This window comes from Pseudopodoces humilis, chromosome 2 (assembly GCF_049639895.1).
Source record: "Pseudopodoces humilis isolate 2021_Gansu_Grassland_sample_001 chromosome 2, ASM4963989v1, whole genome shotgun sequence".
Lineage (NCBI taxonomy): Eukaryota > Metazoa > Chordata > Aves > Passeriformes > Paridae > Pseudopodoces > Pseudopodoces humilis.
In genome coordinates, this window is record NC_142201.1 from 63,012,338 (window position 1) to 63,037,349 (window position 25,012).

At 44.4% G+C, this 25,012-nt stretch overlaps 1 protein-coding gene and 1 long non-coding RNA gene across 2 annotated transcripts; one reads left to right on the top strand and one right to left on the bottom strand.

The window, feature by feature from the left end:
• Nucleotides 1-1,686: 1,686 nt before the first annotated feature.
• On the bottom strand, nucleotides 1,687-22,508 carry TMEM272 (transmembrane protein 272). The gene is made up of 5 exons (XM_088051922.1): nucleotides 22,287-22,508; nucleotides 18,735-18,814; nucleotides 11,697-11,756; nucleotides 5,324-5,406; nucleotides 1,687-2,170 (listed from the first exon to the last, which is right to left on the bottom strand). The coding sequence occupies exons 2-5, from the start codon at nucleotides 18,790-18,792 to the stop codon at nucleotides 1,808-1,810; spliced, it is 564 nt and encodes a 187-aa protein (XP_087908048.1). The 5' UTR covers nucleotides 18,793-18,814; nucleotides 22,287-22,508; the 3' UTR covers nucleotides 1,687-1,807.
• Nucleotides 5,940-11,477, top strand: LOC148184862 (uncharacterized). Its single transcript, XR_015771966.1, has 3 exons — nucleotides 5,940-6,064; nucleotides 6,926-7,024; nucleotides 11,391-11,477. It is a non-coding gene; the product is annotated as an uncharacterized LOC148184862 (long non-coding RNA).
• Nucleotides 22,509-25,012: the final 2,504 nt, after the last annotated feature.

Genomic DNA, 25,012 nt, shown 5'->3' on the forward strand with positions numbered 1-25,012 from the left:
GTGCGTGGCCTAAGTCAGCCAGGAGTATAAGTAACACCAATTCCATGGATTTCTGAATGAGGCAGCCGGGCTGTGACCTCTCCTGAATGGATGCTGCAGAGCAGGGCAATGCTACACTGACACTGCCCTCATGTCAGATTATTTTATCTTTATCCTACCTTCTTTCTAAGATTAGTTCTCTGGAAATAAACAATTCTTAAATCTGGGGCCTGAATTAAAATCCTTGTAAACCAAATGCAGGCTTACGTATTTGTACAATAACCAGCGAGATAAATGTTTGTGGTTGAAGACAGGTGGTGCCCATAGATGTTACACTGCTTTCAGCCTCATTCCCAGGAAGGACTGTTGAGCAGACCCTGTTCAGCTGTGGTCTGAATAGCTCAGCTATTGTTGAGCTCTTTTACATATCTCACCCTTTCACAGGCATTTTATAACCCTTTTGGGTTTCCCTAAAACACAAGTTTCAGCTGTGTGGGTTTTAACAGACAAAATACACATCTTTTTCCTGTGCCTTGGGCCACCCTCAGGCTCATCTAGAGGAGAGACCCTCCATTTTGACCACATTAGCATATGTGCATAAAAGCAAAAGCAGAAAAAGCACTTTTACACTGCATTCATCAACACATGAAAAAACAATCTACCAGAACCACTTCTGGGGTTGTTCCATTACATGTCACAAAAAAATTGTCTCTGTGCATGCTGGCACTTTTAAAGCTGCTGCTGACTGAAAAGCTGTTTGCATTACATCTGTCCATTAAGTACAGATTTCCATATGTACAGCACCAAGGTGAACAAATCAAATGAACACTCACACCACAACCAGAGAATTGCTGTAGTGAACACATCTGCCTGAAATTCTCACATCCCCACCCATGTCTTATTGTTGTGGTTTATATTCAAAATACCAAGGTAACACCATCAGTTCTATGAACTTGACCACAATGTCTTGACAGTCATCTTTGTGTTATTGATAAACTACTGCTGTAGAAAAAGTATATCCCCTGAGGGGGGAATGCTGAGCCCTGGCTGAAGCACCAATCTGACACTCAGTAGCTCAGTTCCTTGTTCTGCCAAAGACTTGCAAAGCAGCCTTGGCTCAGTTTGGATGTATCAGGTATATATTTATATGTGGACGTATTCATACTCTCTGGTTTAGCCACAAAGTTAGATACAGATGCTTCCTAGACCAAGTTCAGAAGAGATGTGAGGGCTGTATTCAGGCTGCCTTTTATAGATGTTCCTACTGCTATCACAGCTGTTTACTGGCCAGTCTGACAGTGGCCTCAATAGCTCTCTAGTGAGCATCTCAGTTACTGTCAGAATCCATGCACTATGCAAAGCAGCCTCAATACAACCTTTTGTCTCAGCTCCCTCATCTATAATGCACGACAATAACAAGCCTCAGCAAGACTATGGGGAGATGTTCAGATCCCAATGAAGAGGACAACATGGCTAGTTTTATAGGCAAAGATGTACTGTGCTATATACAACATAAGGGGGACCTGGTTTTAGAGGAGTTTGTCATCTGCAAGAGCTCGCTCCTGATAAAACATCCAGAGTTAAAAAAGGGGTGTAAAAGTTAGCAGGAGTGCACCCTGGCACCTGCAGCAGCATTTTTGCATAGTCTATGCTGTATTCCAGCATAGCTATTTCCAGATGGCACTGTGCTTTATAATGTCCTCTTGAAGTTAACTGCTATCACACATATATATATATCATACAACAAAGATGTACACAAGGATGAATTATTGCCTGTTCTTTGTAGTACATGCTTTCCCAAACATCTGGAGATTTATTTATGTAGCATTTAGTCTTCCTCAGAAGATAATCTTTGCCTGGAAAAACAGTATATGCAGCAGCTACAAAAGATAAGGAGAAACAGAACAGTATGGCTAATAATGAGAACACCAACAGCAAAAATGTACAGGGTTTTGTCACAGTAATCCTGAGGCTGATGAAAAGGTGGGATGAAATTTGGAAGATACACAGAAAAAACCCAGTAGTTTCCAAGAATGAACCAGAGAAAGAGGAAAAGGCTGAGGGTTAGATGGATGTAGTACTTGTGAGCATTCTGCCTCCAGGGATACTCGTCGTCATCATCATCATCAATCACAACAGACTTGGAAAGCAGCTGCCTCATCCTGGTTGAGTCGTACAGTAGGAGAGTCACCTGGAGGCATTGGGGTAGAAAAGGGAATAAGTAAAGTGGTTGCAGAGAGTCTGAACACCTTCTGGCCACTGCCAGCCTTTGGGTCAAATAAAATTTGGTATAGGAAAATAGTGTAAGAGAAAGCTAAGGAGCCATAAATGAGGCAGGTACTTCTGGACAATAATGCACTTTTTCCTTGTAGGTTATTTACCAGTGGGGGGTCATACATTGGAAAAAAATTGCTGATGGAAAGGCATGAAAACAGATTGTGTAGGGAGATGGCAGCAGCTCCCACGCTGGAAACTTTTAAGAACATATTAGAGTAACTGCTAAATTACTTAAGTAGTGTAGTTCCTGCCTTGTAGTGGGTAGATTTTTCTCTTCTAACTCTATAACTTTTTCCATGGTTATAAAGTTGAATCAGCTTATATCAAATTATGAAGCATATAGACTATGACTTAAATCTCAAAGAAATTGCTTTAGATACTTGCAATGTACTGTTGTCAAATTTTCTTCAATTAAGTACCATTTTCTCAGATTACCCCATTCCTGCCTTCAGTCAAAACTAGCAGAGAAGTATGTGGAACACCATGATGCTAGGTGGTTAGAAAGGTCTGGTGTATGAGGAAATGCAGTAGGACTCATCATGGATTCCCCATTTAGTCTTGGGAATACAAAAAACAGGTTGATTCACTGGGGTTCTCAGTCATGTTCTCTTTCAGAGAGTTATAATCTGTGCTCATTTTTCTGCTTGAAATGAAAAAGAAGAGCACCCCTCATTTTACACTCTTCTTTCTCCAGAACACTGGCCAAGAAAAACCCGTTTGGGTGTGTATTTTGCTGGTTCAAGTTTTATTCCATGTGCCCCGTTTTCAATAGGAAAAGCTTACCAAGAGAACCCAGAGTTTTCTCTTGTTCTTACTCTTCCCTGTAAGACTGTTGGATTATACATAAATTATTAAACATTTGTTCACAAAACCAACTGGTTTTCCAACCCAGATGTTGGTACCAGTATTTGAGAAACAAAGTTTAAAGTCCCTGCACCAACACAGACAAAAAAAACCTCACGGTATTTCCACTGATGTCTCACATCCAGCTGAGCACTCAAAGTGGCAGGCTTGCTCAAACCATCATCTTCTCATAGCCACATTTATTTTACACAGACTCATGAAACGCAGGAGAGATAAACCTGCCTGGCCAGTGGCTCTGAGGTTTCTGCATGGGGGTGCCTGTGGCCAGACTTCAAGCCTGCTGTAGTCCCTTTAGCTTTCAGCTCAGCACTCAGGTTCTATCAAGCTCAGCAGTGAGAATGGGGTTAAATGGCAGATGAGTATTGGGTTTGAGGCAGTCAGAGAAACCTCCCAGGTAGATTTATGAATCTCAACTGCATCTAAGTAGTTCATGGAAAGTGCATTTAATTCTTATGGTTATTGCCTTGCCAAGCGTGATTGAAGAAATTGCTGGCAGTCGCTCATATTGTTACTAGCTGCTGAATATACATTTATGGAGCAGCATGGCATGAATTCAACAGGCCTCTCTGGGTGCTCTAGAATGGTTCAGTTGCCTCAGTGAACAGTTACCATTGCTTTTTAAAAGACTGGAGGTGGTAAAGAAATAGATGAGGAGCCTACAGACTTCACAGATCTGTGCTAGAATTACTTGCCATTAGACGATGCACATCACAGGACAGCATCCAGTCAGACTTCATCCTGCACCCATTCTCTGACCTTTTAACTTTCAGAGCTCAAGTGAGTACACTGCTCAATGAAGTTAGTGCAGTGCAGTGAACAGAATAGAGGGCAGAGTTCAGACAAATGAGAGGCTTGAATTTGGCTGCAGACCAAGCACTGAGATGACACGTGAGTGCAGCTAATCAAGTTCTGACCAAATGCGTTGCCAAACTGCAAAATAAGCAGTCCTGCTGTCAACCGAAGTAAAATTCAAACCATTATTTGATGTCAGCATGAATATTAACTGATCTGTTAGCCATTTTATTTATAGTGAGAAAAACTGACTTTAAACCAGGAATGGCTAAGAACCAGTCAACATTTTTATGAAAGCTTCAATCCACTAGTCTCAAATTTACCTTTCAGTTATGCACTAATCTTTTCTAAACTATAATTAATTGAACCTTTGATTATACAGATAAGTCCACTGGTGTGATAGAATGACTAAGCATTTGGCAGTAGAACTCACAATTTAGAAAATTCCTTGTAACAAGATTAAGCATTTTCTTTTTTTTCCCATTTTCTTATTTACTGACCAAAGGTCCTTAGAAAGCATGATTCATATCCCAATGATATACTGTGGTTTGGTCAGGTTTCCACTGTGAAAGAGTGCAGCGAATGCAGAGACCTGCAGAGGAGTATTCTTTCCCATTTCTTTCAGTCCTGGCAAAGAAAACAGGCTAGAAATGTTGTGGTAAGGCTCTTCCTGCTCCCTAGCAGCCTGTTAACACCATCTGCAAAGGAACTGTCAGAACAGGGTGGATCTTTAGGGGGAAGGCAGATGAAGCTTTATAGTGACCAGGGTTTATCACAGTTATGAGGGTGTCTCTACTTGTCAAACTGCCAGACTGTGGCTCAGCAAAGATGTGAGCACAATCCACTAGAAGACAGGTAGTTGTGGTTAGAAAATGCTGCATCTAGATTAATAATCACTGCTGTGTTGCAGCATTTACTTTGGAAGGAATTGATTCTGTTGCAGTCATTTACTTCTGGCCAGGTCAGAGTGGGAGTAAATTGAACTTGTGAAGGACTATGTACAAACACAAACAGTTTTGTAACATTCCCAAAGCAAGGACAGTAACTTAACTTTTGTCCTGTCTGTATGAAAACAATGGAGAAAGCTTGGACATGCTTGGAGGATTGCTTGTGGAAAAAGGACCCCATTTACCGCAGGCATCCATGTTAAGTAATCATTTCCCTCAGTAGGGATGGTAGCACAGCTGCTGTGATGCAGGGGAAAATCACACCACAATGTGTGGGACAATGCTGAGCTCATTAGCAGCTCACTTGACTGACAGGTGCTTGTGGTGCTGGAACAAGCACACTCCAATCCTGGTAGCTCTCCAGTGCTGGGTGCACGTAGCTGTCTTTAGCTATCATTATGTCTTAACTAGCAAGTCTAAGTCGAGTCACACAAAATATTTTTCACACACAGAAGGCACATTACCTTTAAGCTGCCAATCACACCACCCACCAACAGATATAAGGGAATCAGTGGCTGAACTGGGCAGTCTTCCAAAAACTTCATTCCTGAACGGCAAAAATGAATATTTGTTATCTCAAGTGACCAGATATTGCAAAACGCTGTACAGTGAAAACTATAGATGCTGTAAGTGAAGTGCAGTGCTTACACCCAAGACTTGTATCCTGTGTCTGTTGAAATGGGGGCTGAATTAAAAGGGATTTGCACCTCTCACTACAGGAGTGAGGGCCATGAACAAGCAAAAGGCAGGAGAAGGAAGAGGGAGAGCAAAGGCAAAACCAACATTACTATTTTCTGGCATTATTAATTGGAGCCACATGTAGAGGTCATACTGTACATAGCTTCAGCCACAGCTCTTTGTTAAATGGACCATTGACTGAGCTGGACAGAAAATTTTTATCACAGTAGAAAATTCATTGAAAATCAAAACTATGAGAAGAAGAAATTCTGATAAGCTTCCCCCAGGATTTTCCTGCTCATTAGTTCCTGTGAGTGTGGCATGTTCCTGAGTTAGATGCCTCGAAGCTTGGGAGCCAATACCGGTGGGAGCACCTGGAACCATTTTAGCTTTCCAGACAGCTGATAGGGAGCTGTAGAAACTCAAGTTTCTGAGCTGTTTGGGCTGCTGGAGGATAAAGGAATTCGTTGTTATGGAGCGGGGGACCCTGGCAACCCTCAAATCTGCTGCAAGAAAGGGAAAGCTGGGTAAGTTTTAGGGAAGAGAGTGTATGGCTGTGTGAGGATGTTGCTGGCAGTAGAGACTGATAAAAGCTTGTGATACAGGTCTGTAGCAGTGAAACTCAGCTGTCCAAATATAGATGTCTGCAATGCAGGCATCCATATGTGAACTAGTTTTCTACACTCTGTAGTCAATAGGGAGAAATAGGCACTTGTAAAATTCAATTCATTTATCCTAAGATAGGCATTTGAAATGGGTCGGGTGAATTAGTCCTGAAAGCTCTTCTGTCTCTCCACAGTTATACAAGGAATCCAGACAGCCTGCTGCAGGTACCTATAAGTTAGCTGGGATGAATACCCTGCCCAAGTCTCTTACCCAATGGCATCTTCAGAAATTTTAAACAATTTATTACACTGTAATTTTATTGGTATTGATCCCATGTTTCAGAGCTTTGACTGATCAGTTGCACAGGGCAGAAAGGATTTTCTGTTTTCTTCTTGCTGTATAAATAGTTTGCAAGGAGATATTCTGACTTTTCTCTGAATAACTGGCGTTCCCTAGTGGTATGATACTGAAAGGGACATGCTGGTCTTAGTGCTAAACATCTCTCAGTTAGAATGTCTTCCTTCCATTTTCAGAACAACACTGAATAGGACAAATTAGGAAAGAAATAGTGGGTTATTGGTTTGGTGAGGTTTTTGTTGTTTTGGGGTTTTTTTTGGGTTTTGTTTTTTTCTTTTCTATTGCTGTAATCCTCTTTAGCTTGTCAATATTCCCACCGAATCCCCTGCTATTGCTGGTCCAGAACATTGCCGATGTTCTGAACCTCTCCTGCACTCTTTGCATGGCATAATAAAGGTATTCTGGATTGTGGTTGCTTGCTACAGGTCTGACTTTAGTCACAGAACACAGGACAGTGTTTTGTGCTCTGCAGTTTTGTGATCCCCTTTGTGTGAGGGCTATGGAGTCCCGTGATCTCTTCTATTGTAAGTATTTATTACCAACCTTTGTATGAATGAAAAAGGCTGCACTTAGATGGATTTGGACTCTCTCCCCTTTCTTTCTTAATACAAAGCTGCAATATTTTTGTCCATTTTGCAGCTATGTAACACTGAGACCTACTCAGACTCCCAGCTTTACAGGGGTGGGCAGCAGGGAAATTGTCACAAATTACATCATGTTCATAAGAAAGCTGCTGCCAAGGTTTCCAGAGTTCTTGGCCATCTAATAGCCTGCTACAAAAGTAGCTGGCCAGGGATCACTGGGAATATATTTCAGTTTAGGAACCTAGGCAATTTCTATTTCCAATGTGTTAACTGAGATTTCAATTTAAGGGAAAAAAATTGAGAAAAAAAGTATTTTTTTTTTTTCTTTTTTTTTTTTTTTTTTTTTGTCATGCAGCTATGATTCTATTTCCCAGACAAATCTATTATGGAATCCTTTCATATATATATAACATGACATCAGTCAGTCTTGGGAAGGATTTGAGTGACAGACAGTGGCACTCTGTAGATTTTGGGAGAATACTGGAGACAGACATGACAGCAAAAGAGTAGGTCAAAGCAGGTGATACAGTAGTAACTTTAAAAATACACCCCAAGGTGTGAACAGGAAATATGGCCCTACGGTTGACAGATGGGCACTGGTATTTGTTACAGTGAAATCAGTGAATGTGCCAATCAGTTCTCACACAGGGTGTGTTTGGCTTATCTGGGAACACCAAAACTAGTAGGAAAGCATCAGTACTAGCTCTTCTTTCCTATAAGCAACAGATATGTTCTCCTTTGACTGCTAGAGACAGGATACATGGACCATAAGAGATCAAAGGTCTGCTTCTTCTGCAGTGCTCCCAGCAAGCCAGAGCAATCTGTGGTTCAGAGTGAAAAGTGATTGAGCCTGACCACACCACACACCAGCAAGGGAGTCCAAATGAATGAACCAAAGACCTTTGTGAGATCAGACACAGCCTGTACACCTTCCGAAGGGAAAAAAAAAAAAAAGAGATGGGAGGCTTGGGAAAGCAGAGGTACTTGGACATTTTACCTCTTGGCTATCACAGAACAACACTGCAGTGTGATCCAGGACACAGGGTCCAGCAAGTGGAAAGAACATTTCTAAGCAAACAGGACATGAGCTTCTCTAAGGCCATTTGGGGCTGTGCTCTGGCATGCCCCACAAAAGATTGCTACCAACCAAGTATCCTTGTGACTCATGACTATCCATGAGATGAGGGGTCAGGACAAATAAAAATCAATACAGCATTGGCCTCTTTTTAGCAGCTTTACTATTCTCAGCTGAAAATGGCTGAAGTACACCCACAGGAAAGAAGGGCTGCTGTACAGCAAGGCTGATCCACTGTTTGGTACCCACTCCACAACATTTTCCTAATGGGAGGTAAAGACCACAACATGCCAGGCCATTTTCAGGTGTTCCTCGTGAGTGGCTGCAGCTGTCATCACTTAGCACAGACCTCAGCCAAGCCCTGACTTTGGGCCTTACACTTGGATCTAGGTGCTGCAGAGAATTTATCTCAAATTAATTGCTTTTGGGCACCGTTTTATCGGAAAACATATCAGCAAAGCAGAGGACTGGCTGAAGGGCTGAAATGCAGGGAAAGACTGTGTTAAACAACAACTGCTAAAGCACAAGACTGGTTCCCATGTAAAGGCACAGAGTATGAGAATAGGCTTCAGACAATTCTTGGGAGCACTTGAAATTTGAGGAATTATTTGGCTTTATGAGTGCGAGGAGTAGTACTGTGTTAGATTTGAACAGGGGGCAATTTAGACTGCTTATTAAAAAAACCATGTCATCAGCTTTCAAATGTGATTTAGCTACCCTTGAGGAATTCTGGTTATAACGGTACTCTGGACAATATACAAGAATGGGTTATTGAGAGTAATCCTTCACTGTCCTGGAAACTAAAAAAAAATTAAAATAAATCTCTATATCTTTGGAGTGTTTAGTGAAAAAAGGGTTCTTCTCTGCCAGTAAATGTGAAAAAGCTGCTAAACAGTCTATGGCTTAAATGATGTCACATGTCTGCAGCTTGGAAAATAATGCTGAAACCTTTTCATGTATCTTGAATTATACTGTGATTTACAGCATTATCAAATTTTAGGAGTGTATAAGGCATGTAATTATTACCAGGGCTGCCTGTTATTCACCTCTGAGTTTTAACAAGTATTGTATCTCACAGTTTTCCTCTGTAGGAAGCAAGAGCCAAAATGACTGGAGGCACATCAGCAAATTTTTTTCTGAGATCATGGTAACGGAATATTATCAGAACATCATAGGGTTTTTCTTGGAAAATAAATATCTGCATTTTCCTTGACATTTCATTTTCCTAAAAATGCCTTTGCTGACATGAACCTGCAGGAAATCAATACCCTTTGAAAACACTACATTACAGTGACATTATCTCTTAATTTCAGTAAGTTGTGGGGGAAAAAGGGCTCTGTATCTGATGCAGGAGATATCTAGAACTCCAGGCTAATATTTTACCATAGAGTTTCCACTTCTCACTGATCATAAGGATACTGTGAAATATTCCTGAGTAATTATAAATGGTCAGATTCCAGACCTGGATTCATTTCCAGAAGGCAGGATGTCAATAAGCATGGAAGCCGTGCCATGTTTTGTATTATATCTTCCATCCCTATTTCACAGTTCAGACATATTCAGCCTGGGGAAAAGCTAAAGCTAGAATCTTCTTAAGGAATAAAAAGCAATCTTAACTCATGGATAAGTATAAGAGGAGAAGTGTTGAGATGTAACAGTTCAGTTCATTTCCTGACTTCCTAATTGCTCCCTAATCCCTCATTAGAATTCCCTAATTCCTAGTTAGGACATCCTAATCAGAGTCCCAGCACAGTCATCAGTGGTACTTTGAAAGCCCCAGATTAAGGGAGTAACACCAACCTTTAGCTGAGCACTTGTTACCTGGGTTTGGATAACTATCCATGCCAATGGGCCAGGTGTCCCAACTGCCTTAAAAGTCACCTCATCTCAAGGCAGACACCTAAGATACAGTGTGGGAATTTCACTGTCAGGAATGTCCATTTCCCTTAGCAGCCTGCAAGGACAATACACAGCACTGAGCCTGGCTGTGGATGCACACAGTCTGAGTCTAGGTGGGATGCAGCTTGCCCTCAGCATCTGCATGTAGCTTGTCCAAGTTCCTTTGGACCATCTTTCATGAATAACAAGGCACAAGGTGACCAGCTTCTCAAAGACAAGGGCTCTTGAGGACTTTGTATTCAAAGGGATCTGGATACACTGGGAAAAGGCATTCAAAACCTACGAGATGAAAACTGATAGAGCTAAACACTGCATGTAGGGGAGGAAACTTCAGTGTAAATAAAAAATGAGATATGTCTGGTAGGGAGCAGCACTGCCAAAAACCATCTGGGCTTACAACGCGCCATAAACTAAATTGGAGGAAATAGGTTGGTGCAGAGAGACCATGTTTCATTTTGAGGTGTGTTTACAGAAATCCTGCATGTTAAACAGAAGAGCTAATTACTCTGCACTGTTCATTCCTCAGGTCTCAGCTGGAGGCCTGTGTTACATCATGCTTTTTTTAATAAGGAAAAATACTTACACTGGCCAGAGGTCAATGGAGGGAGGCAAAAATGAAGAAAAAAAAAAAAAAGCTACAGAAACAGTGACCTGGGTCAGGATGAAAGAATTAGGTTTTAAGACCTCTGGGAAAACAAAAGAGAAGATGGAGCAGGGTTATTTTAGCAGCCTTCAAACAGTTCAAAGGATCTCTTGAGTAGGACAGTGACCAATATGTTTTTGTGACCACAGTGGGCAGGACAGGCTGTAATCTGTTTAATTTGCCAGAGGGAAGATTTAGGTTGGATATGGGGAAAAATATTTTGTCTTTGAGAGCAATAAAATGTAGAAATAGCCTCTTTGGGAAGCCATGGAATTTCCTTGAGCAAGGGCAAGTCAGACATCTGTCAGGGATGCTGTGAGCATGTGAGCCTGTCTAAAAGCAGAGGTGGATTGGTGTCTCTACTGATGTTTCTCAAGTGGGGTTCACAACCCATATGGAGGACATGAAAGGCCCAAAGGTTGAAATGAAGTGTTAAAGAAAAAATAAAAATCTATGTTAATGGTAAGGAAAAGGTGATGCTTGAGAAAAGAGGGGCCTTATGCAGATTAAAAATGTATAAAATTCTGCAGCTCAAAGGATTTTACTTTCTTAAATATTTGATCTTGAAATGCTACTCACAGATCAACCACAAACCAGGTCTGACTTTCAAAAAGGTGGAGAAATAGCAGCCTACAGCATCTCTTTTTCCCTTCCAGCACTATTCTTTTTTTTTTTTTTTTTTTTTGCAGTGTAGTTAATACAGAGGGATCCTGAGTAATGAAATCTTCTCATGTCAGATTCTGAGCTTCCTCCCACAGACAAAGCTGGGTTTTGAGGTAAAACACTGGAGGGGTTTTTATGATAAACAGGGTCAGAATTCAAGTATTCCTTCCTCCCTGATATGGAGTGTGGGCTGGGATTCTGTCTGAAGCTGAAGTACCAAGACAGAGTTGGAAACTCTGAATTTTCCGGCTCCTTTCTTACACCAGATGTGTTAACCTGCCACACACTGCCAGGAAGTTTCTATTTTCAATTTACTTTAGTAGTCAACTTACCTATAAAAGTCATGGACAGTGGTAAGGCAAGGAAAGCGAGGAGCCCAAATATAAAGCATGCTGTGAAGGAGAAAAGAAAGACAGTGTTACTTGGGCTAGTTCACGATTAGAGGCCAGCATTTCCATCCAGTTCTTTACAGATGCTCTGTATCCACACAATTGTGTAGGAAGAAATGCAGTGCACTTGATGGGGTAGGAATATCACCTCTGTGGTGCAGTATTTGTGGTGATGGGACTAGCATGCATTTTATCACTTCCAGGGTGTAGTGAGACACAAACTGCTTTTGCAGCTAATACTTGCAGCTTGTCTCATTACAAGGGCGAGGAGTCATCCACTGCTGCTTTATCCTGCATCCTTTTCAGAGGCACTGCCAGGCGAGTGTGCAGTAACAAGTAATTTGGCATCAGCTAATCCATGGCAACCGATGAGCCGTATCTGTTTGCTAAGCAAATAGCAGCTTTAATGCCATTCCACTTAGTTTTCACCGATAGCTAAATAAACTGTCTTTATCACAGATGTGAATGCTTTCTGGTTGATCTAACTCCCTGACCCAGCTTAGCCCACGAGCACAAAGGCAGCAGCCATGCTGCAAGAAGTGGGATTTGTCATTGGGACAGATCAGCTGAAGCTGCGTGGAAGGATGCTCTTAGGGGTGCACAGACTGTCCCTGCAGGTGAGTGGACCTGAGGTGCTTACTTACTCCCTAGAGAGCTGCTGGTGTATCTGAGCCATTATATTTTCCCTGCACAGCCAGGTGCTGCAGAGGATAAGTGCTTACCTTCACAGAGGATGAGGGACACTGGCGTCAAGAGCAGTGTGAGCAGCCTGTCTCACAGGAGCTGTCACCTCTGTGCCTAATCATGAACATTTGGCAACATTAAAGTGAAACGCTGCCCTGCCAAATCAGAGTAAAATATACTGAGGATGTTCTGTGGCAAGTGTCCCTGTAGAAATGGCCCAGATTTCAAGTGGGTGCCTAAAGGTGCCAAAATGCAGGTGGGCATAGATTGCAGAGGGGCTGAGAAGAGCATGGATAAGAAAAGGAGTAGGATGTCTCCTTGAAGGCTTGCGAAAAAAATCTTGGAGCAAGTATTTGCAGCTGGCTTGGGACCAGCCCTTTCCCTGGGTAAACTGTGTCCTGCAGTTCCCCATGCCAGAGAACTGCAACCTCTGCAAGGTGCATGGTGTCCCCCTGGCTGTGCAGGATCAGGGACACTGCCAGCACCCTGCGGACAGTGCCACTCTGGGAAATTCTGCAGCACTGCCAAAATATCACCCTCAGGCTGCCTTAGAGAAAAAGGGCAGCATCACTGCCTCTGTTGTACAGAAGGAGAAACAGAGAGGACATAGGAGCAGCATCAAAATTCAGAGCAGATCCACCAAGCTTTCTGACTCGCAGACACTTTTCATGGGAACACAGCATCCCCACATACTGCTTGTGTTTTCTCCACAGAGAACCAGGATCTTACACTTTAGTGCTTGAGAGACATCTTTCTCAGAAGTAGCATGTTTGTCATCTCTATGAACTGGAAGAGACTGAGGGTGTTTTGAGCTGAAGAAAGCACTTCTGTTCCCTTGTGCAGCCCCCTCCTCCTTTCCCTGTTGGCCAGTCTCTCTCATTTTTGCTCAGACTCCTATCTCTTGAGTGCTGCACAGTACAGAAATTCTTCCCCTGCTTGATGTTGTCCTACACTTGGCTAATCTCTTTCAACCTCTCATCAGAACAACTCAGCCTAGAGTCTCCCTTTTCACCACATCACATTTTGTGCTAGCTCCTCTTGCTGTTAAGTCATCTAGACTACTCTTTCATGTTAAGAAGTGATGGTATTGTAAATGAGTTGGGCTTCCAACATCATTTGTGGGCAAGCAGAGCCCATAGGCTGGAGAACTCATTTATCTGGTGCCCAAAGGGGTGCAGCTCAGGTCTGCAGGCATTGCAGTGACTGCCTGGTGCTGCCACAAGCACCCTCGGAGCGACGCCACCCCTCTGCCTGTGGTTTCGTAGCTGCCTCCTGTCCCTGCCCTTGCTGCACAGGAAGTGCTCAGGATCCTGGAGGAGGAGGAGGAGGCATCGTGTCATTTGTTAATTGTGCAGCGCCTGCTCTGCCTGACCCCGGGGAGGGATGCTGCAGTAAGCTCTGAAAAGGGCTCAGGGGGCTCATGTGCATGTGAGGCTGCACATCTGGCACACAGTGTCCTGCTCGCTTGTGTCTGACATCGACCCAACAGCACGGTTTTGGAGGGGTGAAATGGGTGGTAGGGACCACTCAGAGCTTAGGAGAAAAAGATAATGGTTCATTAATTCCGCTCCCAAAGCAGTCGCTGGGAATGTATTTACTCATTATCTCCCCATTCAGCTACAGCCTCTTAGGTCTCAAATTGGAGGGGGAGATGCATAGTCTGGGAAGGCTTCCAGATCCATGTTTAACAAAGTGAGACTCTTCAACAATTGCCTACACAACTGGCAGGGCTCTGCAGCCACTCTCGGTGTCGCTAGCAGCACTAAAGACTGATTTTCCCTAAATGTGTGGGAGTTTCACAGAAATGCTGCTCAGCTGGGATACACGCATTCTCTGCCTGGGTTTGTCTGGGCTGTGCTGCCCCGTTCTGGCCCCAAGACAAATTGCTCCAGAAAATGGTACTTGCCGCAGGGTAGCACAGCTCAGCAGAGAGGATGCCGCTGTGCAGCCAGGTCCACATGTGGGGCTTGTGGCATTTTTATGTCAGCAATGTCGCCTCACAGGCTGGTCAGAGAAGCCCCTGGCCCCATTCCTGGAATAAGTAACAATAAAGGGCTGGTAGTCTCTAAAAAAATAACACAAGGAGGGAAGTGTTTCCAGGCATGCCTGGAATGGGTATCTGCTTTATGAAGCTGATGCCAGCTTCAGCATCAGGCAGAAGAACTTGCTGCTCTGTACCAGCAGGGCAGCACCTGCTGGGGCACTGGTGAAGTCCTGCTGTAGGAATCCTAACGGGAAACAGATGAAGGGAAGAGCTCATGTCTGCGAACACAACAGAAGAGAACAAATGGCTGAATATCTTGCAGATTCCTTGAAATCTGTGGTCACAAAAAATCAGATTAGTTAGGTGCAGGTTTTGTGTCTCCTGCCCAGCAGTGCGGTCACCTGACACAAATCTGCTGTTTGGCTGAGTTTCTTTTGCCAGGGTTTCCCCACAAAAGTAAATGCACTTGAGACCACTGTTAACATTTTGGCTGTATGTCATGGTTTCTCTTGTGTCTGATTCCAGAGCCTTTGCATCTTCAACATTTGCTTGGGCTCTGGAGGCAGTATTGGGGGTGACACCAATTCACCTGTGGGCTCCTCAGACTTTATTTTGCTGCCACTACTTTTCCCAGAATTTGGAAGTTTCAGATCAGCTCAGGCTGTCCGTATCTACTTTGAAGAGAGAGAAAAGCTTCTTTCTTTTTTTTTTTTTAAGACTCTTTAGAGGATTTTCAGAAGTGATTTATGAATATAAATCACAATATACCTACTCTCCTCAGTAGTATGCTAACACAGCTGTAGTGCAAGCTGCTCAATAGAGTGACAAGCTGATAATAAATACAGTAATAAATGAAGTGTTGGTTATATTGCCGTCACCTCCAAGTGCTATTTGTTCTATAGTCTGTCATGTTCTGGATAAAAAATATTTTTTTTTTAATTTTATTTTTTTTTTTTATTTTTAAATGAGATGCTACCAGCTTCCAAAGAAATTCTGCAGCTACCCCAGGATTTATCTTCATGAACAAGCTGAGGAGCAAAACTCTGTGTGAAAATTCACAGTATGCCCTTTGGACACCCTGAGGGAATGCTGCTCTGAAGGGGGCCTGACTCCCAGCAGTCTGGGAGTCAAATTCGGGTCAAATTCAGTCGGCAGGGCCCCATGCCTGCTGATGCCCTGAGGCAGATGCAACCGGTAGTGCAGTAGCTTAGCAAGCAGTGTCCCAGTGTGCTGCACTGCAGCATGGGTGCTGTAACAGGCCGGAGTGCAGATGGGGAGCAGGAATTTTATCCTTGTTTTACTCCTTTACGGTATCTGCAGGCATCCCCTGCAGTAAGTACTGATAGACACTTGGAGAAAATAAAGAATGCAGCCTGTGAGGTTGGTGTGATGGCAGAGAAAGTCTTAATGGGTCTTTCTGAGGAACCAGCTGCAGAAAGGTTGTATGTTTTACAGACCAGGGATCAGTCTGCCCATGATTTTGGTAGATGTGGATACTGGCTGTCTTTCTGTGCTTTCAAGTCACAGGAAAATGTCACTATCTTAGATGGGATATGCAGAAAAGACCTGAACGAAGTAACAGGAAAGAAAGGAATTAAATCGGTTCAGCTTGGCCAGCCACCACCAAATGAGAAAATAACAGCAAAGTTTGAGCACTCAAAACCAGACCTGTGAGTGATCCAAAGAGTAGAGACATGAGATATCCTTGAGCAAATCCAAAGACTGCTCTGTTCATGAGGCTAAATGCCATAGCAATGAGATATGGACTAGTCTCTGGGGACGAATAGCTGGAATCCCATCCCTGGTGTGAGTTAGTCCCTTGACCAAACTGGATACTCAGAAGCTGGAGGATTCAGGGGGAGGAAGAGCCATTCCCATGGAGGCCTCTAGTTCTAGTGCAAAGCCACCATTAGAGGCAGGGGAAGTGTGAAAAACCTCAGCAAATCCCAGCTCAGGACCACCAGTGTTTGCTGTGTTTCACCACTCTTTGCTTAGGCAAGGTTGTATTACTGCAAAATAGAACTTTGGTACCCAGATATCAGCATCACATCACCTAAAATTTATGTCCTAGGTGTAGGTGCTTTGGGGATTGAGCAATATTGCAGTGTGTCTAGCCTGAATTTTGTATTATGCCTCTGCATACTGAACTACAGTTACACCATGGTCTAAATTCTGGATTTGGCCCCTTGTGAATAATTTCCAGAAGTCATTTTAAAGCAATATTTAGGCATTACATATAGAGTCATTCAGTTTGCTTTGCAGTAGACCCAGGGTTGTAGATAGGCTTTTTTATTTTGGTCAGTAAATTGAAGACTGAACTTAAATTGCTACACCAAGAATGAAAAGATGCTCCACAGGTGGGTTGGCTCTTGGGAGTTATTTAAATACCAGGGGAGCAAAGGTACAAATGTGGGTTTTTGCTGAAAAGCTCTTTGAAAAATATATACAGGATGATGAGGAAAAGTGAAATTAAGCATCACTGCACCTCATGGGAGCTTACATTTTAATGAATATAAAATCAATTTTGGATGCATTAGCTGATCCATAGCTAAAGCTGAGCTGATTTTGAACCTAAGCATGATAAGAATCTGAAGATACTTTTCTGGGATGGTATTTCTGAGTTCCTCACTCATGGGTAACTGTTCAGGTACCAAAGAGGGTACTTCTGGTGTAGAAGAGCATAGGTGAGATCAGAACTAATCCCAATCATGAAAAAAAAAAAAAAATCAGAAGGATTAATTACTTTCTCATCAGTGACATTCCAGTGGCAATTTAATAACAGGGAATGGTAACATTTTGCTTGTAGATACTAGGAAGAAAAATCAGAGAAAATACCACTCTTGACTTTTTAAATTGTGATATTCACCAATGGGTCCAGATCCCCCTGCATCTCCTTTCTCCGGGATGTGAGGGATCCCACAGGGACCAGTTGGGTTCCAATTCCACTCCCAGGCATTTGTCAGTGTGTAATGAGGGTGCATGCTCTGCACCCCTCATTTTCCATCACTCCGCAGCCCTCCTTTCCCTGGGGCAGTGATGAGAATGAAGAAGTGGGCCAGAAAATACCCTCTCCTTCCCTACCTCTGCCAGGTTTCTGCAGGGAGGCCTGGATTGAGCTTTCTGTTCCTTTGGCCTGATTTTCTCTGCCAGGCAGCAAGGAGTTGAGGGGTTTAATCATTAATAAAAGTTCATTCTAAACTTTTAGAGCCTTTCAAGCAAAGCAAAGATCAGGAATATAGAGGACCCCAAGGTAACACCCTAGACTAGCAACTGCAGCAATTATTGTGGGTAAATGAATTATGACGAGTGGTCAAGGGATTTGCTGCTGCTTCTTGTATTTGAGTGGAATTAGAAATTGCTACTGCCTAGAAGTGAAAGCAAAAGACACTTGCAACACAGAGTGAAAAGGAGATGCAGTCAGCAGGAGTAAGCTGCTTTAAAACCCATGGATTTTAACCTCCTGCCAAGGACACTGCTTCCCTGATCTTACAAAACCCCACCTCTGAAGTGTATTTCTCCTGTGCCTCTGTCAGCTTGCACAGCCTCAGCCCAGGACAGCTTTCTGCTGTGTTGTTCCTCGGAGAGCAAGAACCAGCCTGTTCAACCAGCTGTCAGCTCATTACAGCCCTCTGTGTCCTCCACCCTGGGCGGGAAGAACCAATTGCTTTAAAACCTGAGCAAGCCCAGACTGTCGTGCAAAAGAACCTCTGTCCAGATAACTGGTGCTTCCAACCCACAGCAAGGGGTGCTTATGGGGGACACCCACACCTCCAGTGGCCCTTGTGCCAGGGAGCAGGCAGGCAGAGGGAAGAATAACCTGTCCCAGGTCTTGCTGGGTGAAAGGGGGGATATTCCTGATCACATTCCATCCCCAGACTTGTGTCCCTGTGCCATCACATATGCTGGCAGCTATTTTGCTAGGAGAGTTTGTTCCCAGGCTGGCTGTGCTGCTCTTCACAAGGTGATTTTCCTTGTGGATGTTTCTGCTGCACTATGTGTAAGGTAACACTTAAAGAGTAGGAAAACACATTATTTTGCCTAGGCTGTCTGTTGCAGCCCATATTTAGGTACATGGTGGTGTTTGTATTTGTTTGAAATTTTGTGCTGGTTGCTATATTTCAAAAACTGCAACAGGCAGCTGCTGTTAGGGTAGAGTTACTATTGCACATTCCATGAGCACACAAAATTGTCTAGGAAAGGAAACTTCAGTGGAAGATCCAGGTGGGACTTGGTACCATCATGATTCCTTTAAATACCTGGCTTAGCAACAGGGCTGCCTAAACATGAGGCAATTGCTACCAGAAGTGCCTTACCATTGCTGGCAATTTTTGATATGCACCGGTGGCAGGCTTTCTCCAGGCCAGCAGCCATTGTGCTGAGCCTTTTGGGGTGCCTGTGGAGACAGAGAAATTAATATGGCTGTGAGAAGTATCTTCACATTACTAAGCATCTTGACTCAGAGTACTCACACATGCTGGCAGGGTTTCACTACCCTCAAAAACTCCAGGCATGCACAAACCCAGCCAGCAGCCAGCAGTGTGGCATACCCAGAGGCAGGTATGCCTCCCAGCAGCTCCTGGCTTGCCTGCTGGTGATGATGCTTGAGCTCTGGGGTCACAGGTAGGCTGGGGGAGAAGAATTAATGCCATCTTCCTGAAAACTATGAAAGGTCCTACCTTCACTTTGATTTGATTTCAGGCAGAGCAAAGAGTATTTTACTGTTATGAGAAAACCCAGGGAAACAAGTAGTGTTTGCTACACAAACCTCAGCAAGAATTAACTAGTGAGCAAAAATGAATTAAAGAAAAAAAGGAGGAGAGGGCATGAAAAGAGTTTTAAGGTCAAGGAGGATTCTGAAGAAGAATATTGAATAAAAACTGCAAGCCACAGGGAGCCGGGAACAACATGCCTTTGACAGAAAAGTAGCTGGATTAGAAAGTAGCCCCTTGTAAAGAAGAATTTTTACAAGGTGGGGTGGATGAGAAAGCAGCCAGGCATCCAAAGCCGGGCCTCAGACAGCACCAGACAGTAAAGTAGCATCCCACATCAACGGGAGTGTGGGAAGCTCAGACACACACACACGCACTCCAAGCCTAAGCTTCTGGCCAGGGTCACCACAAGTCTGCCACCACCAGCAGCTGTGTGGCAGAGGAAGGTGTGTGTGGAGGAGGCCAGGATAAGGGAAGCTGCATTCCTGCACCTACCTCAAAACAGCCTCTAGATTTCTTAATGGTTAAAGAGCAGTATTTTAAGCTTAGTCTTATTGTATTCTAAGTTGTCATGAAATCCACCCTAGGGCTTTCCTGTGCAATGCTGTGTCCAGCTTGGCCCAGAGCTTACTAGGGAGCACAGGGTCCCAGGCATGTGTTGAAGATAAAGACAGATTCATTCAACCAGCTGATCCATGCCAATACCCCCCACCAAAATCTGTCCAAGCCCTACTAGTTATGGCTGAACAGAGGAGGCTGCTCCAAGCCCAGACAGGACCCTCTGCTGCCATGGGGAAGGGGATGGGGTTTGCTCCTTGCACAAAGACATTGCAGATTCTGTCTCTTGGCAGTAAATAGAGCAAGGTGTGGTTTTACCTGTGGGTGAGTGACCGAGCAAGAGTCTGACTGAGGCACTCACAGACATCCCACCAGGTCAGTAATCCCTGCAGGCAGCAGTCAGCCACCAACACATGCATCCAGGTTTCTAGTGTGCCTAATCTCATCAGATGTCTCATGGAATTTAGCTCTCCTTTTCCAGGCCTCATCCTCATATCCCAGAGGACATCTCCATCAGTACTGAACAATGGACTGGAATGGAAATTACATGAGTGCCTGACCTCTGGTGAGTACATGTGTCTCATACCAGCCACCAAACCTTCTTCAGCAGAGAAAATACTGTACCTATGGGCTACAACAGTTGATGAGCATTTCAAGAAAAAAACAAGCACTGTTGCATGCTCAGGGAAAACAGAAAGGAGGAGGGGAAACTGGTACTTTTCCCAACCAAATGACACATTTACTTTAAAACTTCCAGTGCAGGTTTGTTTCTAGAAGGTGCACAAACAGGCATTAATTTTGCATCTGGCAGTGGCTGCTGACAAAGTGTTTTAAATTATGCAGAGATCAGAAATATTAATCTTTATGTAAATGTTTATGACTAAAATTACTTTTATAGCAGTAATTTTTACAGAAACAATATTAATCAATCCAATGCCATATTAAAAATCAGTTAATATCAAATTACTTTAAGCAGAATTCATCGTGGCTGGGAATGCTGTATTTCCATAAGCAGAGGGTAAAACGGATGTTTTGTCTTTATTTACTGCTCTTTTATACTAAAAGGAAAACGACAAACTGAAGGAGGACTCGGTATCTGGAAGCATGTCACCACCTAGTGACGGAGCCCAGAAGTGAATGAGAGCTCTGTGTGTGCAGCTCTAACAGGTGAGATAAAGCAACTGCATGATGGCTGAGCACAAAGTGTGCTCACACAAGAGCACAACACACAGAACTACCAGGTAATGGTTTCAGTCCTTCCTCAGAAGTTGGCTTGGACTTCTCCAGGACTGACAAATCCCTCAGAGAAATGGCTGTATTTGCCAGATAGAAGGGTGTTGCCCCTTTCCCCCCCGCACCTTTGGTGATTCTGCAGAAGCTGATGTGTGGGTGTTAAGGATGAATTCTTTTCTTTTGTGCCAATGCGTGAGGGTGCTAAAAGTGCAAGTCAGCAGCGAGGCAGCTGCAGAACTGTTTTGTTTCCCAGCTGAAACAGGGAAATTGTCACTGAAACTCACAGGAAACTGAAATCGGCACAGCACGAGGACTGGTGGCATACAAGGGCAGGAAGGTGTCCTGCCCCACTGTGCCGGCTCCCAGTTTGCTAGTGAGTTGGGAAAGTCATATGAAAAACATAAAACTCAGCCAGGAAAAAAAAAAAGTTAAAGACCGACACCAACTTCTGGATCTCCTCCCATTTGTCCTTCCCCGAGTTTGTTTCCCCAATGGAAAGGGACATGCCCTTGGGTTAGAAGGGCCAGCAAGCAGCCGAGACAAGTCTCTGAACCCCTTGCAGGAGACTGAAGACTCTCCATACAGCTGCTTTTTAGGGTGGCAGGTTGCAACTGAGCCACAGCACCCCTGTACCTCTTCCAGGCTGTCCAATACTCCTCCCTGAGTGCCCTCACTGCTGGTGGTCGGCAGCCAGGTTTGCCCACCTGGAACACATGCTGTGTCTTGCATTACTGCCTCCTGTTGTAACTCAGTTCCTTGTCCCTTACGAGCAGCAGTGACAAGCGTGTGTTGCACAGACCCTCCAGCCTGTTTCCTTTGTTATTTCAGCTGGTTTTAGCTTTAAACTATTTTCCTGGTCATTATTCTCATCCTAAATATTTAGGTAATAGAAGTCAAAAGAATGTGAGCACTGACTGACTGGCGCATGCCCGACCTGCAGCAAATCCAAAAGACAACTTCAGGCTGGCCCCACCATGTGTAAGTCCAAGCAAGAGCCATGTCCACATTTGTACTCTGGTGTTCAGACTTTTCAAATCGAGCTCTTCTCTCTCCCAGGTGCAGGTGCAGCACTCTGTGCTGGTGGACACAGCAGGCAGAATTGGTGGGGCTTCCTAAGATCCCAGTTCCCTCTTGATGGCTTCTGACTGCCAGGGGCTCCCCGCTGGGACACGGGAGGTGTACACGGGCCAGCAAACCCCTCCGGAGCAAGGGCTCTTCTCTAAGGACTGTTAGAGGGAACGATTTCTTTCTATTTGTTCTGAAATATTCAGAGCAAAGTACTCTTCCGGTTTCCTAACAAACCACAAAGCCCCGCACTGGCTTTCATGCCAGCACATTGTCCGCTGCCCAGCAAACCCCTCTTACCTGAGAGCGCTGCGGGTGCCAAATCCGTTCACCTGCACGTGTGGGAGATGGGGCAGAGGAACGGCAAAATCCAGCCTTCAGTGGGAGCCAGCTGGGAGAGCCCTCTCCGGTGGGACCCCAGAGCTCTGCTCGGCTCCCTGGGACTCTGCCCGTGGGCGGTGAGGCACGGAGGGGGGGCTTGGTGGCTTTTATTCCTGCCGGCCTCCCGCTCTCACAGCTCTCGATGGCAGCACCGTGGGAGCTGTGGGATGCGGGAGCGCTTGCATGCGGAGCCCATCCTCATTAGTTTCCCCACTCCCACGGCTGGCTGGAGCCACAGCCCACCCTGTGCCGTTTCAGGGTGACAGCAGGGGGAAGCAAAGGACCCCACACAACTGTAGCTGTACAGGAGGGAAAAAAAAAAAAAAAAAGAAAAACAAAACCCGCCAACAAATTTCTTTCACTAAGTCTTTTATTTGAGAGGGGAAAAAAATATTTATTCAGAAATCACTAGAGAGTGGTAACTATTTGGTTCGTTCTTCATGCAATTTCCCTGCTTCCCCATCAATGCAGCTGATAGAGCTCTTTGCAAACTCCCACATGTATCACCTCGGCTGCTGGCTCATTTATGTCTTGTTTCACCCTGGCAGAGGTCTGTTTCTTAGACCTGCTAGGTCGCCTTCCCATCAGCAGGTGACCATCTGGCATCTCAGCTGTAATTAGAGGTATGGATAATCTGCTGGCAAGCCCTTGTTTCTGCACCAGAAAAAGTGGGTTTGAGGGAGAGCACCTCTGCGGGAGGAGTGCCGGCATTAATAAAGATTGATGTGTGCTTTGAGTCCACTCAGGAAGGCCCTGCAAGAAAGAAAAGGTTACCTGCTGCATTAGTCATCAGCAGGGAGCTGACAAAGTGCCTGCTCCAGCTCAGAAGGAACAATTCTGCCTTCAGCTGCCAGGTTTGCACAGTTCATCACCAATATAACTCCCACTGCTACGCATTCTGCATTAAGAAAATGGGTCCACACTGGGTCAGCCTAGGTAAAGAAAATGATGGTGTTTGATGGGTAACTTTGCATGCTGGACCTGCACACACACAAAAACACAGCCACAGGTTGGCTCTTACACTCTCTGTGCTTTTCCCTGCAGCAAGGTTCAATAAGGAAAAAGCCCTGACCTCATGGTGGTGTGACTCCCTGATTGCCGTAGCCTTGCAGAGTGAAATTTTGGTGGAGGAAGTTTGACAGTGAAGCAGAAGGTGAGACTGTGGCTTTCATCCATTGCACTGAAGCAGGGTTTTATTTGAGCACCTAGAGAAGGAAGCCATGCACTCTGTACAGGCAGTGAAGGGAGCAGGAGACACTTCTGGAAGACTCTGGTGCTCTCCACCGGTGCTGGAAGGGGCACAGCAGGAAGAGACTGAGACACACCATCCAAATGGCCAAACTGGACAGCTGGGCATTCTGTTCTCCTAGCTCTTCTTTTCTTCAGTGTAATAAAGCTTCTTCTTCCAGCAGAGAAAGCTGTTTTCCCAGTGATTATTCCCAGGACCTGTGCATGGCATTAGACATCAGCAAGGATTTCAGTTGTCCAATATCACTGCTCGCTTTTGGGGTGCATTTTCTCACCTTCCACGGAGCTCTGAGGCACGTGTGGGTTGCCCGTGTCTGCTAAGGTGATGCCACAGGGTGACACATCCTAACCCAGTTCCAGCTTGTGTGCTGCTCTCCTTGTGACTGCTGAGGTCTTGGGCAGAGCTGAACAAAGGGACTCTGTAATGCTGCCACTGAAAGCACAAGCCAGACCATGCTCTCCTCAGACACAGCCCCCTCTCAGAGCAGGAGGCACTTTTACATCCCCACATAAAACATATTTGTGGTTTTTTTACCAGGTGCTTTTTTGGAAGGGGTTGCACTTCACCATGAATTTTTCTGGGTACTCAATGTTTAGCATGGAGAGAGGAAGGGCCGTGTAAGAGATGCTGTCTCCTTTCCAGTTTGTGTTCATGTTCAGCTTATTTTCACCCTCTCTATAGGGTGAACACTTTTGCCACAGGGCCTTCTCCTAACTTGATGACTCAGAAGTCAAAATCAACATAGAGATAGTCCCCCATCTCCTACATAATTTTTTCTTTTCAAATTGGAAGAGCCTGACTGCTTTTGTAAATGCTGTATGCAATCATGAATGTTATATTTTCCTGTATAAATTATCCTTGTGTATTGAAATATAAACAGCCAGTGGGAAAGAAATTAAGTGTACATTTCTTTCAGTGTTCAAGGCAAAAAATGTGTACTTATCTGCTGAGAAATACTCTACTTTTGCAGTGGAAACCAATCATCAATAGCAACTTGCCAGCATTTTAATGATCGCCTGTGGGAATCCTGGAAATTATAACATTCAATCATCACAAGAAGATCATAGAAAAAAAATAACAGGGACCAAGAGTTTCTATGACAAGTGCAGCCAGTGCTGTAGTTGACAGTGACATTTAGTAGTACCATTAAATTGCTCGATTTTGGTGTTTTTGAAGGAAAATTTTAAGGCAGCCTTAGGAAGACACTGGGACTAGAAGTGCTATCAAGTCACTGTGTGCCCAGCCCGAAGTCTCCTGTCTCTGAGAGCCACAAGGTGACCATCTCCATCCCCTGGGATGGCCAGGAAGCTGCAGAGCTTGGTGCAGGGCAGAAGCTGTGAAATGCTTCTGCTTGCTGACACACACAAGATCAGACCAAGCACTTTCCTCTCATGTG

What these genes read in the sequence shown, in the direction of transcription:
- TMEM272 (XM_088051922.1), bottom strand. Translation starts at nt 18,792, where the DNA reads ATGGCTGCTGGCCTGGAGAAAGCCTGCCACCGGTGCATATCAAAAATT. An exon ending in ACTGTCCATGACTTTTATAG is followed by an intron (nt 5,407 to 11,696) that starts GTAAGTTGACTA and finishes TTTGCCGTTCAG; the next exon opens with GAATGAAGTTTTTGGAAGAC. An exon ending in GTGTGATTGGCAGCTTAAAG is followed by an intron (nt 2,171 to 5,323) that starts GTAATGTGCCTT and finishes CAATGCCTCCAG; the next exon opens with GTGACTCTCCTACTGTACGA.